Below are 19,395 nucleotides of genomic sequence, written 5' to 3'. Positions count from 1 at the left end.
CCACCCAGCCGGCGCCTCCCCGCGCTCACCGTGGCACCGCTGGAACGGGGGCATCGGGCGGCTCGGCGGGGCCGCGGCTGCTCCTTCGGGCCGTGGCCGTGCCCGAAAACCCCGCCCCGGCCCCGCAGCCCCCCCGGGACCACCCCCGGCCCGCCCCCGGCCCGCAGCACCCCCGGCGGGTCCCTGCCCCGCTGCCAGGGCATCAGCTGGCCCGGGTGGCACCCACCCGGCCTCGGGCACGCAGCAGCCCTTGGGGGCTCTTCGGGGGGCTCGGTGGAAGGTTTGGGACAACATAAGTTAAATATTCCCCAAAATGTCCTTGTTGAAAGGGTTTTCCTCTCCCTGGGGTGGAATTCCCAGAGAGCTGCGGCTGCCCTTGGATCCCTGCGAGTGTTCACGGAGCTCCCGGGGGTGGTGGGAGGTGTCCCTGCCATGGCAGGGCTGCCATGGGATGAGTTTTAAAGTCCCTCCAACCCAAACCGGTCTGGGACTGTGACACCCAGCCCAGGCCTGGGGGCACCAGTCAGCTCAGCGGTGACAGTGGGGTGCTGGCACCGGTTCTGGTGTGCCCCAAGGCACGGAGCTGTCCCAGCACAGCCCCAGGTCTCTGTCCCCCCTTTCCTATGATCCCAGCCCAGCTCCAGGTCTCTGTCCCCCATTTCCCATGATCCCAGCACAGACCCAGGTATTTCTCCCCCCTTTTCCAGGATCCCAGCACGGCCCCAGCTCCCTGTCGCCCCTTTCCCATGATCCCAGCACAGACCCAGGTATTTATCCCCACTTTTCCCAGATACCAGCACAGCCCCAGGTCCTTGTTCCCCCTTTTCTCAGATCCCAGCACAGCCCCATGTCCTTGTTCCCCCTTTTCGAGGATCCCAGCGTTGCCCCGGGCGCTCTCCGGAAGCTCGGGAAGAATGGAGCTATAACGGGAGCGGGAGGACAATGGGGCAGGGCCGGGGCCACCCGGGCCACCCTTCACGGCCTTGGCACCCACCTGGGCTCAGCTGGGTGACACAGGGACTGCCAGCCCTGATGGGTGACACAGGCACTGCCAGCCCTGACGGGTGACACTGGGACTGCCAGCCCTGACGGGTGACACAGGCACTGCCAGCCCTGACGGGTGACACAGGCACTGCCAGCCCTGCTCTGCTCCCCACCAGAAGCCCCCCTTAGTCCTGAGTGGGGAACCCCAGGCCAGGCCCTAAGCGGGATCTGAGGTTTGGGCACTGAGCAGGGGCTCAGATCTGGGTGGTATCTCAGATTTGGGCACTTAGTGGGATCTCAGCTTTGAGTGGGATCTCAGGTTTGAGTGGGATCTCAGGTTTGGTGAGGGGCTCAGGGTTGGGCAGGATCTCAGGTTTGGGCACTGAGCAGTGGCCCAGATTTGGGTAGGATCTCAGATTTGGGTAGGATCTCAGATTTGGGCAGGATCTCAGGTTTGGGCAGGGGCTCAGGTTTGGGCACTGAGCAGGGGCTCAGGTTTGAGTGGGATCTCAGATTTGGGCAGGGGCTCAGATTTGGGTACTGAGCGGGATCTTAGGTTTGGGCAGGGGCTCAGGTTTGGGCACTGTGCAGGATCTCAGGGTTGGGCAGGGGCTCAGGTTTGGGCACTGAGCAGGGGCTCAGGGTTGGGCAGGGGCTCAGGTTTGGGCAGGGGCTCAGGGTTGGGCAGGGGCTCAGGGTTGGGCAGGATCTCAATTTTGGGCACTGAGCAGGATCTCAGGTTTGGGCACTGAGCAGGATCTCAGGTTTGGGCAGGATCTCAGGTTTGGGCAGGGACTCAGGTCTGGGCACTGAGCAGGATCTCAGGGTTGGGCACTGAGCAGGGCCTCAGGGTTGGGCAGGATCTCAGATTTGGGCAGGATCTCAGGGTTGGGCACTGAGCAGGGCCTCAGGGTTGGGCAGAATCTCAGATTTGGGCAGGATCTCAGGTTTGATCCCTGGGCTGAGGCTTTGGGGCACTCGGGTCCCTCTTGCCCCAGCACTGGGGTGACTCCCTGTCCCCAGTCTGTGCCAGGTACCAGCCTGGGCTGTCCCCGGGCACACGAGGCACATCCAGGCTCTTCCTTAGCGCTGCCTTTATTTCCACAGGGCGGCACGAGGCGCGGGGAACACCCGAACACCGCGGCGGGAGCTGGCCTGGGCCCACACACCACACCTGACATCACCACGGACACACGGCACGCACGACACGGGACACACAGCGCTGTCCTGGCAGCGAGGGACACAAATGCCAGCGGGGACAACAGAGCCTTGGAGGTTCCAGCACGGCGTGGAGCAGCCGAGTCCCTGCGGAGGCGCCGGGGAGCGAGCGGGCTGGGAAGGAGGCCATGGCCAGTTCTGGGTGCAGAACTGCAGGTGCAGGGTCTGGGCTGGACCCCCGAGCTGGGGGGCTGCGGGTGAGCCGCGGGCAGAGCTCACATGGCTCCGGCTCCTCAGGAGCTCCTCTTGAGCCGCAGGGCGTTGTCCAGGGCCACCAGCTGGCGCAGGAAGCCGCGGTTGGGGATGATCCCGCGGTGGTCCTTGACCGTCTTTATGGCTTCCACCAGGGGCATGTGGTGGCGGATCATGAGGTAGGCGAGGACCAGGGTGGCCGACCTGCTGACCCCGACGGCACAGTGCACGAGGATCCTCCCTGGGGGGACACGGCGGCTGCGTCACAGCAGAGCCAGGAAAATCCCACATTTTCAGCCCCAAAACCGACTGAGCACCCGGCTGTGCCCTGGAGCACCGCGGCGGGTGGGCTGCAGCTGGCAGGGGGTGAGGGCTGTGAGGAACCGAGGTCACCCTCGTGGCAAAGGGCGTCAGTGTCTCCTGGTAGCCCAAAATGGACAGAGCAGGCCAGCAGCAGCTCGGGACACGGGCTGGGGCTGTGAGCTGAGGGGACAGGGCCCTCAGGCAGCCTGGTCCCTCCGGGGAGGAGCTGATGCCATGCAGGGGACAGCACTGGGGTCAGCCCATGAGGGGACAGCACTGGGGTGATCCCATGGGGGGACAGCACTGGGGTGATCCCATGAGGGGACTCCATTGGAATTATCCCATGAGGAGTCATCAGTGGGATTATCCCATGAGGGGACACCACTGGGATCATCCCATGAGGACACACCATTGGGGTCATCCCATGAGGAGTCATCAGTGGGATTATCCCATGCAGGGGACACCATTGGGATCATCCCATGAGGGGACTCCATTGGAATTATCCCATGCAGGGGACACCATCAGGGTGATCCCATGAGGAGTCATCAGTGGGATTATCCCACAAGGAGATACCATTGGGATTATCCCATGAGGGGACACCATTGGGATTATCACATGAGGGGGCACCATTCAGGTGATCCCATGAGGAGACATCATTGGGATTATCCCATGAAGAAGATGTCATTGGGGTGATCCCACAAGGAGACACCATTGGGGTGATCCCATAAGGGGACACCATTGGGATTATCCCATGAGGAGACACCACTGGGATTATCCAATGAGAAGACAGCACTGGGGTGATCCCATGAGGAGACACCATCAAAGTGATCCCATCCAGGGGACACCATTGGGGTAATTCTGTCCAGGTGACACCACTGAGGTCCTCCCATGAGAGGACACCATTGACATTATCCCATCCATGGCAATCCCATCCATTGAGGCAATCCCATGAGGGGACACCTTTGTTTCCCAGGATCCTTAACAACAACCACCACCAGACCACCACCCCAGCTCCCCCCTTCCCTTCTCCCTCTCCTCCCAGACCCTTGCCCGGGGACCTTCGTTGAGGGCCTGGTGGATGAAGTCAGCGGCGGGGTAGAAGTAGGGGCTCATGTCGAAGGAGGGGGAGTCGTGGGCCTCGATGCCCAGGTAGCGGATGCCCGTGCCCTCGTAGTAGTCGGCGCCGCCGCGCCAGCGGCAGTGCGAGGCGTTCAGCACGTGGGTGATGCGCAGCTGCACCAGCTCCCGGCGGTTGGACGCGATGTCCCTGCAGACACAGCAGAGGGGACACCTCAGAGCACGAAAAGTGTCCCAGAAGGGTGGAAAGGTTGTCCTGGATAAACCTTTCTGGCTCACAGAGCTGGATGTAAAAATCTGGCGGATTTTAGACATTCTTGGGTTTTGTGGCGATCTCACGGCCCTGGTTCTGTGGACACTCTCCTGCACAGCCCTGTTAGCTCCTTCCTCCTTTGTCCCAGCTAAATCTCTGCAGGAACAGCAGCCACAGCAGGGAGGGGACACCTCAGAGCATGAAAAGTGTCCCAGCACGGTGGAAAGGCTGTCCTGGATAAACCTTTCTGGCTCACAGAGCTGGATGTAAAAATCTGGTGGATTTTAGACATTCTTGGGTTTTGTGGCGATTTCACGGTCCTGGCTCTGTGGACACCCTCCTGCACAGCCCTGTCAGCTCCTTCCTCCTTTGTCCCAGCTACATTTCTGCAGCCACAGCAGAGGGGACACCTCAGAGCACGAAAAGTGTCTCAGAAGGGTGGAAAGGCTGTCCTGGATAAACATTTCTGGCTCACAGAGCTGGATGTAAAAATCTGGCGGATTTTAGACATTCTTGGGTTTTGTGACAATCTCACGGCCCTGGCTCTGTGGACACCCTCCCTACACATCCCTGTCAGCTCCTTCCTCCTTTGTCCCAGCTACATTTCTGCAGCCACAGCAGAGGGGACACCTCAGAGCACGAAAAGTGTCCCAGAAGGGTGGAAAGGCTGTCCTGGATAAACATTTCTGGCTGACAGAGCTGGATGTAAAAACCTGGCAGATTTTTGGGATTCTTGGGTTTTAAGGCGATCTCACAGCTCGTGGACAGCCTACCTGTGCCCACCCTGGCTGGGCAGAGCTGGGACCTCCCTGCTCAGCTCCTTCCTCTTCCATCCCCACGCTCCTCACCCCATCCTGCTCTGCCTCACCTTCCCCAAAGAATCACGGACTCCCTTAATCTTCAAATCACTGAATTACAGAATCCCTGAATCCTTGAATCACGGAATTGAAAAATTCACAGGATCACAGAATCCCCGAATTTCAGAATCACAGAATTCACAGGATCACTGAATTACAGAATCCCTGAATCACAGAATCCCCAAATCCCCGAATCACAGAATCCCTGAATCACAGAATCACAAAATCACTGAATTACAGAATCGCAGAATCCCCAAATCCCTGAATCACAGAATCTCCAAATCCCTGAATCACAGAATCACAAAATCACTGAATTACAGAATCGCAGAATCCCCAAATCCCTTAATCCCTGAATCACAAAATCACTGAATTATAGAATCACTCAATCACAGAATCACAGAACCCCTGAACTACAGAATCATGGAATCACTCAATCACAGAATCACTGGATCACTAAACCAAGCCCAGAAAGGTCATTGACACAGAAACCAAGAAAGAAATAAGGAGAAATAAGAGAAACCCACAGCTGCCTATTCCAGTGTGCACTTTGTCTGTGTCTCTTGACTGACGAGTAAACTTATGAGCTTTGTAAGAATGTATAAAAATGCTACAATAAAACGAAAGTGAAAATGCGTGCCACAATAAAATGTGAAAATGCGTGCTACAATCAAATGTGAAAATGTGTGCTACAATAAAATGAGAGTGAAAATGGTTGCTTTGTACTGTCTCCGTGTCCACCACATCAGCCCCCGGGCCATGCTGAAACGCGGATGAAAAATCAAATCCTACAACTCTAATAAAGATTTGTAGGGAAAAATAAACAATATGTTTATTCACAGCACTGGACGCATGTGGGGACTCATTGCCCTTCAATGGACATGCGCACTCCTGAGAACTCCTGATGATTTTTTATTACCCCTCACTAATTTCTATATGCATAGAATTTCACAATAGGCTCATGCATATTCATTCTGTTGATTTTGTGTTACACTTATAGCTAGTTACACTTGTACTCAGTTTTTGTCAGAAAGTTCAGAAAGAACTCCTGGGTCACTCTGCCCTGTCTGTTTTAAGTTTTGAGGAGTCTTTCTTATGTCTTATCTTTTTAGTGTGGAAATTTGCATTCTCTTCTTCTCAGCTGAGCACTGCAGTCACCAGACTAAACAGCATATTTTACTTATATCAGTAAACTCAAAACTGTGCATTTCACCTAAATACAAACAGTTTTCTTCAATTTCCCACCGTGTCTCCGAGCCGCTGGCCACACTTACTGGTCTCCCAGGTAGAGGCCTGGCCACACCTCGTCGGCGTGGTTGCAGGCGGTCTTGCCCGTGTACAGCAGCCGCTCCAGCTCGAAGACGCTGAGGATGGGGTGGCTGCCGCGCTCGTCCCGCGGGGCGCGGCTCGGGGACCTGCTGCTGGGCCTGTAGAGCCTGGAGAGGAAAGCCATGGGCGCTGCCCAGCCCCACAAGGCATGCCTGGGGGGGCGGCGAGGCCGGGCGGGGGTCTGGGGGTCACCTCGGCTGCCGCTGCCACCCACGGTCCTGTCGAGAGCAGAGCAGAGGCTGTCAGGGGAATCGGCTCCTCGCCGAGGGGCTATTCGGCTGTTTTCAGCATGTATGACATGTCCTTAGGAAGAAAATGCTGGGCAAGCAGCAAAAAAACCAAAATTGTCAATGTTAAATCCACAGCACTGACCACAAATACACCAAATTAATTCCTAACGAGCCTTTCGGCGATGATGCGTCACCAAACAGCGTGCCAGCAGATCTGTGTCCTGAATTAAAGGCTCTGGTGACTTCGGTTGGCTGGGGGTGTGCAGGGCAGGGAATGGGGCTGGGAGCACCAGGAGGGGCTGAGGGAGCTGGGAAGGGGCTCAGCCTGGAGGAAAGGGGGATCAGGGGGGATCTGGTGGCTCTGCACAACTCCTGACAGGCGGGGACAGTTGTCCTGATTTTCAGAAGTGTTATGTTTTCTTTTATAGTTCTTTTGAAAGTTTTAAAGATCTCGTAAAACTTCTTCAGCCTTCTGATCTGTTGGAACTCAAAATGTCCCTCAGGCATTTTTGGAGGTTCCAGGCTCAGGTCAGAAGCATTTGAGACCCTGGCAGGCAGCTGGAAACAGCTGTGATTTTGGGTTTGAGCCATGGAACGATTTACCAACCTTGCAGGAAGAACAAGAAGTCACAAAAATTTAGATATTAGAGTAGAAGTAGTCACAGAGTAGAGGGAAGAATTTCTGAGTGCTGTACAGGGGGGTTTTGGTTTTGTACATGGGGGTCAGAGGTTTAAGATGGAGGGATTTGGGCCTGCCCTGTCCTCCCTCTTTCTCCTTCCTTCCCTCCATGTTCTTGGTGATGTTGGCACTCACAGATTGGTTTAGAGTAGAAAGGCACCATTTAATATAGGTAATGGGCATTGGGGAAAAACTGTAACATGTAACACGTAATGTACCATATAAAAGATAGAAAAGCACCATTTAATATAGGTAATAGGCATTGGGGAAAAACTGTACCCATGTAACACGTAATGTACCATATAAAAGATAGAAAAGCACCATTTAATATAGGTAATGGGCATTGGGGAAAAACTGTACCCATGTAACACGTAATGTACCATATAAAAGACAGCAGCAGCCCTGGGCGGGGGGAGAAAAGAAGAAATTAGGGGACAGAGAGGATGTCAGGGTGTGTGTGTGCCTCTGCCTGAGCTGTGAGCAAACCACAGCAGTCCCAGAAGAAAATCTTTTAGATAACTTGCAATAAACTGCCTTGAGACCAAACAACAGAGCCTGCTGAGCCTTTCTTTGGAAGCACGGCTTGGAGGAGAGGTTTTTTCACCACACGGAGCCACCCCACGACCTAGGGTGGTCTCTGACACTGATCTGCTTCCATATTTCTACTGGAGTTCTCACGCGCTGTTGATGTAAATAATGATTGTTTTGCATTCTTCTTTGCGGGAGAATTGATGGGCTGTTGGTTTGACCAGCGTGGTTGGAGAGGTGGCAATTCCATCCTCCAACCCACTGTCACTTTTGGAATTCTATATATTGTGAGGTCAGAAATAAAATTGTGTCTTTTTATCTCTTGAACTCACCAAGCTTCTGTGTGCTCATTTCATGTCCAATAGCGACAAGGAGGGACCCTGTGGCTCTGCACAACTCCCTGACAGGAGGGGACAGCCGGGGGGATTTGGGATTTGGGATTTGTTCCCAGGGAACAGGGACAGGAGGAGAGGGAACGGCCTCAGATGGGGCAGGGGAGGCTCAGGGAGGACACCAGCAGGAATTTCCCCATGGAAAGGGTGCTCAGGCCTCGGAACTGCCCAGGGAGGTGGTGGAGTCACCAAGCAACAGCAAGGTGGCACTCAGCGCTCGGGGCTGGGGACAAGGCGGGCACGGCTTGGACTCGATGAGCCTCGAGGGCTTTTCCAGCCTCAGGGATTTTGGGATTCCGTGGTGCTCTGTCCCTGCTGAGGCCAGGACGCCCACCCAGAGCATTGCCAACATCCCTTGTGTGACAGAGGAGCAATGCCACGGCCGGCTCTCACAACTGGAGAAATCGTGGGGGTGTGTTAGGAGTTTTATAGATTTATGGTTATGTTTTACTCCCCTTGTGTTGTTATTATGGGGTGGCCTAGGTTTGGGACATTTGGGAGGGTCCAATCAAGGTGTCAGGAAGTGATCTCCACCCCTGGACAGAACTTTGGGAGGAGCCAAAGGGTTAAAAGGCAAAACCTCCATTGTGTGGGTGAGCACATGGTGGGAAAAATCCTAATATTTTGTCTATTCAGTCTCCTGCTGTATTTTTTGATAAGGTTTTAACAAACCTTTTTAAACATTTTGGAAACTAGTAGCACTTCTCACACTTCCAAGAAGGAAAACTGCTGGGGAGAACTTCCAGCTGCCGGAGCCCCGAGCCTCCCCAGGCCCAGCGTGGCTCCAGCCCCACGGCTTTGGGCCGAGGCCACCTTGGCAGGAGATGCCCTGCCCAGGAGCCAGTCCCTGCTCTGCTGCCAGGGGACGCTGCCAGCTCGGGGCTGGCGCTGCCAACCCGCGCTGGGAGCTGAGGAAAGGCGGCCAGGCCCGGGCACGGCACCAGGAGCCGGCAGGAAAAGCCCCAGACAGGTGGAGGATTCCGTATGGCACCGGGCAGCCTGTCCACGGCACACAGCCCTGCAGGGAGGGTTTTACCCTCCACGGGCACGGTCCTGCGGCTGCTCGGGAGCACCCAGAGCTGCTTTGGGCTGGGAAGAGTTAACTCCAGGCATGAGCAAGCTCCTTTTACCCAGCAGCTCCTCCAGGGCACGGCTGCTGTCACACATCTGCCCGGGCAGTTCCCGCTGCCAGATGTGGTCAGAGCGGCCTTTCTGTGCTCCCTTCGCTGCTGTCCGTCCCTGAGGAGGAGAAATTCTCCTTCTCACCTCGCTGCTGCTGCCCTGGAGCCTCCCCTGCCCTGGCAGCGCTGCCCGGCTGGGCTGGGGAGGCGCAGCGACCTCGGGCTGACATTCCCGGGACCTCCTCGGTCCCTCCTCCGTGACATTCCCGGGACCTCCTCGGTCCCTCCTCTGTGACATTCCCGGGACCTCCTCTGTCCCTCCTCCGTGACATTCCCGGGACCTCCTCGGTCCCTCCTCCGTGACATTCCCGGGACCTCCTCGATCCTTCCACTGTGACATTCCCGGGACCTCCTCTGTCCTTCCTCCGTGACATTCCCGGGACCTCCTCGGTCCTTCCTCCGTGACATTCCCGGGACCTCCTCGGTCCTTCCTCCGTGACATTCCCGGGACCTCCTCGGTCCATTCCCTGAACCTCCTCGGTCCCTCCTCCGTGACATTCCCGGGACCTCCTCGGTGCCTCCTCCGTGACATTCCCGCGGCTCCAGCCAGCCGAGCAGGAGCAGGGAGCCCCCAGAGCCTCCAGCCACATCTTGGCAACGCCGAGCAAAACGGGCCAAGGGCAGGGGGGAGCTCGGAGGGAGCCCCCGGGATGTCCCCATGTCCCTTCCCCGTGCCTCTGTCTGGCACCCCGGGTGTGCCAGCCCTGCCCAGGTGTCACCCACATCCTCCCTGCTCCCTGGGCTCCTCCAGGCTGGGAACTGGGGCTGGGGCAGGGCCGAGCTCCGGGAACCTTGTGTGACCTTGGTGGCAGCACGGCCGCGCGTCCCCAGCCCCGGGCAGCGCCGGAACCCGCGGCCGGATCGCGGGGAGGGCTGGAACGGCGGAATTCCAGCCGCTCTTATGGCTGGAAAAACAGCCACCCCCACCCTGCCCGGGCTCCCGGGCCGGCCCGCAGCCCCCCGAGGTTCGGGGAGAGGCTCTGCCCCGCAGCCGGAGCGGGGAACAGCCCCGGAGCTCTCCCCGGGCAGGGCCGGCCCCGGGCTGGGGGCAGAGCCGGGGGTCGCCCGCTGCTGCCCGGCCCTGGGCCCTGCTGGGATGGGGGATGGACCCTGGGATGGGGAGATGGTCCTGGGGGATGGGGAGATGGACCCTGGGATGGGGAGATGGACCCTGGGATGGGGAGATGGTCCTGGGGGATGGGGAGATGGTCCTGGGGGATGGGGAATGGACCCTGGGATGGGGGAATGGTCCTGGATGGGGGAATGGTCCTGGATGGGGGAATGGTCCTGGGGGATGGGGAGATGGTCCCTGGGATGGGGGAATGGTCCTGGGGGATGGGGAGATGGTCCTGGGGGATGGGGAATGGACCCTGGGATGGGGGAATGGTCCTGGATGGGGGAATGGTCCTGGATGGGGGAATGGTCCTGGGGGATGGGGAGATGGTCCCTGGGATGGGGGAATGGTCCTGGGGGATGGGGATGGACCCTGGGATGGGGAGATGGACCCTGGGATGGGGAGATGGACCCTGGGATGGGGGAATGGTCCTGGAGGATGTGGGGGTGGTTCTAGGGGATGTGGGGGTGGTTGTGGGGGATGTGGGGGTGGTCCTGTGGGGCACAGGAATGATCCGGTGGGGTGCAGGGAGAGGTGCAGGACGCAGGGATGATCCCGTGGGACACAGGGTTAATCCTGTGGGGTGCAGGAATGATCCCGTTAGGTGCAGGAATCACCCCGTGGGGTGCAGGAATCACCCGTGAGGTGCAGGGAGAGGTGCAGGACGCAGGGATGATCCCGTGGGGTGCAGGGATGATCCCGTGGGGTGCAGGGATGATCCCGTGGGGTGCAGAAATCACCCCGTGGGGTGCAGGAATGATGCCGTGGGGTGCAGGGAGAGTTGCAGGATGCGGGGATGATCCCGTGGGACACAGGAATCACCCGTGGGGTGCCGGAATCACCCATGGGGTGCAGGGAGAGGTGCAGGATGCAGGGATGATCCCGTGGGGTGCAGGAATAATCCCGTGGGATGCAGTAATCACCCCGTGGAATGCAGTAATCACCCCGTGGGGTGCAGGAATCACCCGTGGGGTGCAGGGAGAGGTGCAGGATGCAGGGATGATCCCGTGGGACACAGGAATCACCCGTGGGGTGCAGGAATCACCCCGTGGGGTGCAGGGAGAGGTCAAGGATGCGGGGATGATCCCGTGGGGTGCAGGGATGATCCCATGGGGTGCCGGAATCACCCGTGGGGTGCAGGGAGAGGTGCAGGATGCAGGGATGATCCCGTGGGACACAGGAATCACCCGTGGGGTGCAGGAATCATCCATGGGGTGCAGGGAGAGGTGCAGGATGCGGGGATGATCCCGTGGGGTGCAGGGATGATCCCGTGGGGTGCAGGAATCACCCCGTGGGGTGCAGAAATCACCCGTGGGGTGCCGGAATCACCCGTGGGGTGCAGGGAGAGGTGCAGGATGCGGGGATGATCCCGTGGGGTGCAGGAATGATCCCGTGGGGTGCCGGAATCACCCGTGGGGTGCAGGGAGAGGTGCAGGATGCGGGGATGATCCCGTGGGATGCAGTAATCACCCCGTGGGACACAGGAATCACCCGTGGGGTGCAGGGAGAGGTGCAGGATGCAGGGATGATCCCGTGGGATGCAGTAATCACCCCGTGGGACGCAGGAATCACCCGCGGGGTGCAGGAGGGAACCGTGCCGAGGCCCCCCGCCCCGGGGACACCCCGGGGACACCCCGGGGACAGCCCGGGACACGCGGGGGGGATTCGGGGAGCCCCGAGCGTACCTTGGCGAGGGTCGGAGCGGGAGCGGGGATCAGCTCCGGTCGGCCATGTCTCACCGCCGCCGGAGGAGGAGGAGGAGGAGGAGGAGGAGGAGGAGGAGGAGGAGGAGGAGGAGGAGGAGGAGGAGGAGGAGGAGGAGGAGGAGGAGGAGGAGGGCTGATGTCGGAGCTGCTATTTTAAGGCACGGCACGGCCGGGCACGGCTTTGTTTGTGCCAGCCGGGGCGCGGAGGGGACGCGCGGAGGGGACAGCCACAGCGACAGTGACAGCGACAGTGACAGCGACAGTGACAGCGACAGTGACAGCGACAGCCACAGCCACAGCGACAGTGACAGCGACAGCGACAGCGACAGCCACAGGGTCCCCAAACGCTCCGCGCCGCCTCCTCCGCATCCCCCCGGAGCTGCGCTGAGGACGGGACTTCCCTCCCGGCCGTCTCCGGGAGATGATTTTTGGGGTTTTTTTTTGGTTATTCTCAGGTATTTTTGGTATTTTTGCTTCCCAGGCAATGTTATTTTGTAATTTTTTGGGTATTTTTCCTTCCCAGGCAATGTTATTTTGTATTTTTTTGGGTATTTTTTCTACCCAGGTAATGTTATTTTGTATTTTTTGGGTTATTTTTTCTACCCAGGCAATGTTATTTTGTATTTTTTTGGTATTTTTTTGTTCCCACGCAATGTTATTTTGTATTTTTTTGGGTATTTTTTCTACCCAGGTAATGTTATTTTGTATTTTTTTGGGTTTTTTTCTACCCAGGCCATGGCTTTGTGTATTTCTTGTTTTGGTTTTTTTTTTGTTTTTTCTATTTTTTCTTCCCGAGTAATTAGTTTTTTTTAATTTTATTTTTGTAATTTTCTGTTATTTTTTGTATTTTTCCTTCCCAGGCGATTTAAAAAAAAATGTTTTGTGGTATTTTTTGTATTTTTCCTTCCCAGGCCATGTTTATTTGTATTTTTGGGGGGTATTTTTTCCCTTCCCAGGCAATGGGGTTTTTTTTGTATTTTTTGGGTATTTTTTTGTATTTTTCCTTCCCTAAAAATGGGGGGTTTTGGTAATTTTTTGGTTATTTTTTCTATTTTTCCTTCCCAGATGACTTTTTGTTTTGTATTTTTTGGGGGTATTTTTTTTTAATTTTTCCTTACCAGGCAATGGGGTTTTTTTGGTATTTTTTTTTTTTATTTTACCTTCCCAGGCAATTCTTTGTATTATTTTGTTTGTGGTTTATTTTTTTTATATATATTTTTTGGGATATTTTTTGTATTTTTCCTTCCCAGGCTATGTTTTTTTGTATTATTTTGTGTATTTTTTTTCTATTTTTCCTTCCCAGGTAATGAGGGTTTATTTGTAATTTTTTTGTATTTTTTGTATTTTTCCTTCCCAGGCGATTAAAAAAAATAATTTAGGGTTTTTTTTGTATTTTTTCTTCCCTGGCAGGGTCTTTTGGTAATTTTTTGGTATTTTTTCTATTTCTTCCTTCCCCAGCGACTTTTTTTTTTATTTATTTTTGGGGGTATTTTTTCTATTTTTCCTTCCCCAGGCAATGGGCTTTTTTGTATTTTATTTTTGGGTTTTTTTTAAATTTTTCCTTCCAGGCAATTTTTAAAAATTTTTTTTGATATTTTTTATATTTTTCCATGCACAAAATAAATAAACTTTGGATTTATGTGGGAATATCAAAGCAGGGAATGGCTTGGCTTGGGAAGGACCTTTAAGTTCACCTTGTCCCATTCCAAATTGAGTCAATTTACAAATTCCTGTTGAAGTTAGGGAATTTTTTTTTTCCAGAAGGGGAGAAAATAAAAAATAAATTAAAAAAATTAAATAAAATAATTTAAAAAAATATTTTAAATTAAAAAAAAAAGAAAGAAAAAACCATGCATCCCGAGATTCCCCCGTGCATCCCAAAATTCCCCCACGCATCCCAAGATTCCCCCACTCATCCCAAAATTCCCCCACTCATCCCAAAATTCCCCCACGCATCCCAAGATTCCCCCACGCATCCCGAGATTCCCTCACGCATCCCAAAATTCCCCCACTCATCCCAAGATTCCCTCACACATCCCAAAATTCCCCCACTCATCCCAAAATTCCCCCACTCATCCCAAGATTCCCTCACGCATCCCGAGATTCCCTCACTCATCCCGAGATTCACTCACGCATCCCGAAATTCCCTCACACATCCCGAAATTCCCCCACTCATCCCAAAATTCCCTCACTCATCCCAAAATTCCCCCACGCATCCCAAGATTCCCCCACTCATCCCGAAATTCCCCCACTCATTGCAAGATTCCCCCACTCATCCCGAGATTCCCCCACTCATCCCGAGATTCCCCCACTCATCCCAAGATTCCCCCACTCATCCCAAGATTCCCCCACTCATCCCAAGATTCCCCCACTCATCCCAAAATTCCCCCACTCATCCCGAGGTTTCCCACTCATCCCGAAATTCCCCCATGCATCCTGCCTGCTGGAAACGCAGGAATTTCTCCTCTTTTTTTTGCAGCTGAGCCCGTGTTAATTTAATCCCAGGATTTAATCCCAGGATTTAATCCTGTATTTAATCCCAGATTTTATCCCAGATTTAATCCCGGATTATCCCTGAGGGATTGAGCAGGGAGGTCCTGGGCAGGGCTGCTTCTCTCTCCCAATGGGATTTTGCAGCTGTGGGATTCTCCGGTTTAGGAAAAACCTGCCCTGAAGCCTGGAAAAGGGGGTTGGTTCTCCTTAACCCACAGAAAAATGGAGTTTTCGCCTTGGCCTGGCCACTCTCTTCCAAAAAAAGAGGCACTGAGAGTGTGAAAAATGTGCACTTTATGATTGGTTTTTCGCAAATGTCACAATGAATATTGTATGTGTAATGTTAGAAAGTTATGCTGTATTAATTCTCTTAAGTGGTGTGTTAAATATAGTTTTAGGTTACAACAGAATGTTAAAATAGAAACTCTGTGATGTAAGATATTTTTTACTGGCTCAAGAAAGGGATGAGGTAATAAAGAAACTCTTTGCACAGAGATAACAGCGACAGGACACCTGAAGAGTTACAGCTCCTTATCAGAACAAACATCCTTCCACCTCCTCTCTGTCTTCATGGAACCACCAGGATTAAGGGGAAGAAGTTGGCAAAAACCAGAAAAATTCTTAATTTGCAAGGAATTTATGCACCATGTATGAGATATATGAATATGCAACAGGCTGTTGCTTTTAAGGGTTATTCCTTTGTTCACAAGGCGTGGTTTTGGCAGCTCAGTGCCCAAAAACATCCGGACATCCGAAATTCTTTGCTTTTTATTGTCTTGTAATTGTCCTAACTCTAAATTTTTATTACTCTAATTATATTACTATATTTATAGCAATTTTATTATTATTTAACTTTTAAAAATTCTGAAAACAAGTGATTGGCGTTTTTCACCAGAGGAAATCCCTGAGCTCTGTCAGGATTTCAGTGTGGGCAGCAGCAGCCCCGGCCCTCTAAGAAAAAAAAACAACCACAAAAAAACCCCACAAAAAAGGTTGTATGAATTTAAAAAAGACACAACCCCCCCCCCCCCCAAAAAAAAAAAAAAACCAAAAAAAGGGTTTAATCTTAATTAAAAAACAAAGGAACTACAAAAAAAACCATAAAAAAAGGATTAAATCTGAATTAAAAAAACACAAAAAAACCCCCCAAAAACCAACAAAAAAGGTTAAGTCTGAATTAAATAAAAGAAACACAAAAAAACCCCACCAAAAAACCACACAAAAAAACCACAAAAAAATCTGAATTAAAGAAACCCACAAAAAAACTCCAAAAGAACCATCAAAAACCCCCCAAACAACAACAACAACAAAAAAACCCCAGACAAATAAATGAAAAAAACAACAACAAGAAAACAACAACAACAAAAAAACACCCCAAAGACAAAATAGAAAAAACAAAAAAAAATCAACAAAAAGCTACAGGGAAGAAAAGGAGGTGGATAAATATTTTGGCAGCGTGTTGCCTGCAGGGAGATCCCCAGTCATTTAGGCCCAGGATTAGTGGTTATTCTGCTTTTGTTCCAGCAATAAAGCAATGTAGGCCCGGGATTAGCAGTTGTTTTGTTTTGTTCCAGCAATAAAATCTTTTAGGCCCGGGATTAGCAGTTGTTTTGCTTTGTTCCAGCAATAAAGTCATTTAGGCCCAGAATTAGTGGGTATTCTGTTTTTTTTTTCCATCAATAAACCATTTAGGCCTGGGATTAGTGGTTATTCTGTTTTTTTTCCATCAATAAACCATTTAGGCCCGGGATTAGTGGTTGTTCTCGTTTTGTTCCAGCAATAAATAATTTAGGCCCGGGATTAGCAGTTATTCTGGTTTTATTCCAGCAATAAAACCATTTAGGCCTGGGATTAGTAGTTGTTCTGGCTTTGTTTCAGCAATAAGACATTTAAACCCCGAATTAGCGGTTGTTCAGGGTTTGTTACACCAATAAAGCCATTTAGGCCCAGGATTAGCGGTCGTTCTTGTTTTGCTCCAGCAATAAAGTAATTTAGGCCCGGGATTAGCGGTTGTTCTGGTTTTATTCCAGCAAAAATTAATTTAGGCCCGGGTTTAGCGGCTGTTCTGGTTTTGTTCCATCAATAAAGCCATTTAGGCCTTGGTTAAGTGATTGTTCCAGTTTGAAATTGGGTAGTAATATTAATTCTGTGTGGTGGTTTTGGTTTGTAATCTGAGGTTTTGTTAATTTTGAGGGTTTTTGGGTGGTGTGTTAATGAGCGTGGTGGGTTTTAGTGTTGGTTAATTACTATTGTACTAGTTGTGGGGTAGGATTAGGAGAAAGGCAAAGTAGGTTTAACACTTTAAAAGTGTATAAAGAAAAAATGATTAATAATCATTAAAAGAAAGAGCAATAAAAATTAGAATAAAACTTTTAGAATACTTTTCTCTTTTTTTACAACTTCTTTCTTTTTTTTTTTTTTTAATTTATAATGTAAAGAAATGAAACTTAAATTTGTGCCTGGGCCCACCGAAGGAGAGGCGCCCTCTGCTCTCGTGGCACAGCCAGAGGATTTGGGAGCGGCAGGGACTGAGCAGGGATCTGGGGATGGGATGGGATCCATGGGTTGGGATAGGATGGGACCTATGGGATGGGATGAGATGGGATGAGATGGGATGGGATGGGATCAATGGGATGGGATCAGTGGGATGGGATCAGTGGGATGGGATCAATGGGATGGGATCAATGGGATGGGATCAGTGGGATGGGATCAGTGGGATGGGATGGCAGCCATGGGGTGGGATGGGAACCATGGGATGGGATCCATGGGATCAGTGGGATGGGATGAGTGGGATGGAATGGATGGGATCAGTGAGATTGATGGGATGGGAATCATGGGATGGGATCTATGGGATGGGATGGGATCAGTGGGATAGGATCCATGGGATGGAATGGATGGGATCCATGGGATTGAATGGATGGGAACCATGGGATTGATGGGATGAGATGAGTGGGATGGAATGGATGGGACCAGTGGGATGGATGGGATGGGATCCGTGGAATGGGATCAGTGGGATGGAATGGGAGCCATGGGATGGGATCAATGGGATGGAATCCATGGGATGGGATCCATAGGATGGAACGGATGGGATCAGTGGGATGGATGGGATCCATGGGATGGGATGGGAACCATGGGATGGGTTCCATAGGATTGTTGGGATTGGATCAGTGGGATGGAATGGATGGGAATCAGTGGGATGGAATGGATGGGATCCATGGGATCAGATGGAAGCACAGCTGGAAAAGTTCACGGATGCAGCCACTGGAGGCTGCTCTGGTCTTACATAAATCACCTTCATCTTCCTTCACCAAAAGCACAAAAACCACCTCTGCCAGCCCCTTCCTTCCCCCAGCTGTGGATAAACCTGGAAAATCCCTCCTGGAGGGAGCATCCCTCAGCTTCCAGCCCCACTCCCATGGGATTCATGTCCCTGACCTTCAGCCCTGCCGCATTTGGGTGCCTCCCTCTCCCCTCCAGGGACATTCCCATTGTTATGCCGGGAGTTTCCTGTGGGATTCACACTGAAATCACTTCTTCAAACAGATAATTAAAACGTAATGGTGTTTATATTGCAGATGGAGCCGAGAGAAAAATAATAATAGTAATAATAATCACAATAAACACGACTTTGCTGCTCAGGAGAGTTTGTCAAATGGCTCGTGGAGAGGCTGGGCGCACTTTAATGAGTTTAAAGACGAGGATTTACACTCTGCAAACTTATTCCATTATTCACAGGTGACTGCCGAGGTGAAGCTGCTTTCAGGGGCAGCCGGAGCTGTGACTGCAGCAGGACAAAATAAAAATAAATCATAATAATAAAAAAAGGGCATTAAAATCCCATCACTTTTACAGCAGCGGCTCTGCAGAACGGAATTGCAGCTCTGCAGAGTCCAGGAGCGACCCTGAGCTGATGGCGTGGCTGTTCCAGGCCGCTCAGACCGGCTCGTTTCACGCAAGAGCAATCACAGCACCCTGCCTGCCCTGGAAGCAGAGAGAGCCTGGGGTGACTCGGGGGTAACTCAGGGATAACTCAGGGATAACTCAGGGATAACTCATGGATAATTCATGGGTAACTCAGGGGTAACTCAGGGATAACTCATGGATAATTCATGGGTAACTCAGGGATAACTCATGGGTAACTCATGGGTAACTCAGGGGTAACTCAGGGATAACTCAGGGATAACTCGGGGGTAACTCAGTGATAATACAGAAGTAATTCAGGGATAATTCAAGGATAAATCAGGGATCACTGAGGGGTAACTCAGGGATAACTCGGGGGTAACTCAGGGATAACTCACAGGTAACTCAGGGGTAACTCATGGGCAACTCACGGGTAACTCAGGGGTAACTCAGGGATAACTGAGGGATAACTCGGGGGTAACTCAGTGATAATACAGAAGTAATTCAGGGTTAATTCAAGGCTTACTCAGGGATCACTGAGGGATAGCTCAGGGACAACTCAGGGGTAACTCAGGAGTAACTCAGGGATAATTCAGGGATAACTCACGGGTAACTCAGGGATAATTCAGGGGAAACTCACAGATAACTCCTAGATAACTCATGGGTAACTCAGGGATAACTCACGGGTAACTCAGGGGTAACTCAGGATTAACTCAGGAGTAACTCGGGGGTAACTCAGGAGTAACTCAGGGGTAATTTGGGGGTAACTCGGGGGTAACTCGGGGGTAACTCAGGTAACTTGGGGGTAACTCAGGGGTAACTTGGGGGTAACTCAGGAGTAACTCGGGGGCAACTCAGGGGTAACTCAGGGGTAACTCAGAGGTAATTGAAGGATAACTCAGGGATCACTGATGGATAATTCAGGGTAACATGGGGGCAGCTCAAGGGTAACTCAGGAGTAA

The 19,395-nt window shown here is 52.3% G+C and overlaps 1 protein-coding gene across 1 annotated transcript; it reads right to left on the bottom strand.

The window, feature by feature from the left end:
- Positions 1–2,063: 2,063 nt before the first annotated feature.
- Positions 2,064–12,160, bottom strand: DUSP26 (dual specificity phosphatase 26). The gene is made up of 4 exons (XM_072917687.1): positions 12,020–12,160; positions 6,156–6,428; positions 3,756–3,964; positions 2,064–2,635 (listed from the first exon to the last, which is right to left on the bottom strand). Exons 2-4 carry the CDS (start codon positions 6,332–6,334, stop codon positions 2,436–2,438), a joined length of 588 nt encoding a protein of 195 aa, XP_072773788.1. The 5' UTR covers positions 6,335–6,428; positions 12,020–12,160; the 3' UTR covers positions 2,064–2,435.
- Between the last annotated feature and the right edge of the window lie 7,235 nt (positions 12,161–19,395).

This window comes from Taeniopygia guttata, chromosome 22, assembly GCF_048771995.1.
Source record: "Taeniopygia guttata chromosome 22, bTaeGut7.mat, whole genome shotgun sequence".
Lineage (NCBI taxonomy): Eukaryota > Metazoa > Chordata > Aves > Passeriformes > Estrildidae > Taeniopygia > Taeniopygia guttata.
This window is presented reverse-complemented; position numbering and strand designations above follow the sequence as displayed.

What these genes read in the sequence shown, in the direction of transcription:
- DUSP26 (XM_072917687.1), bottom strand. Translation starts at nt 6,334, where the DNA reads ATGGCTTTCCTCTCCAGGCTCTACAGGCCCAGCAGCAGGTCCCCGAGC. An exon ending in GGCCTCTACCTGGGAGACCA is followed by an intron (nt 3,965 to 6,155) that starts GTAAGTGTGGCC and finishes CTGTGTCTGCAG; the next exon opens with GGACATCGCGTCCAACCGCC. An exon ending in CCACCAGGCCCTCAACGAAG is followed by an intron (nt 2,636 to 3,755) that starts GTCCCCGGGCAA and finishes GTGTCCCCCCAG; the next exon opens with GGAGGATCCTCGTGCACTGT.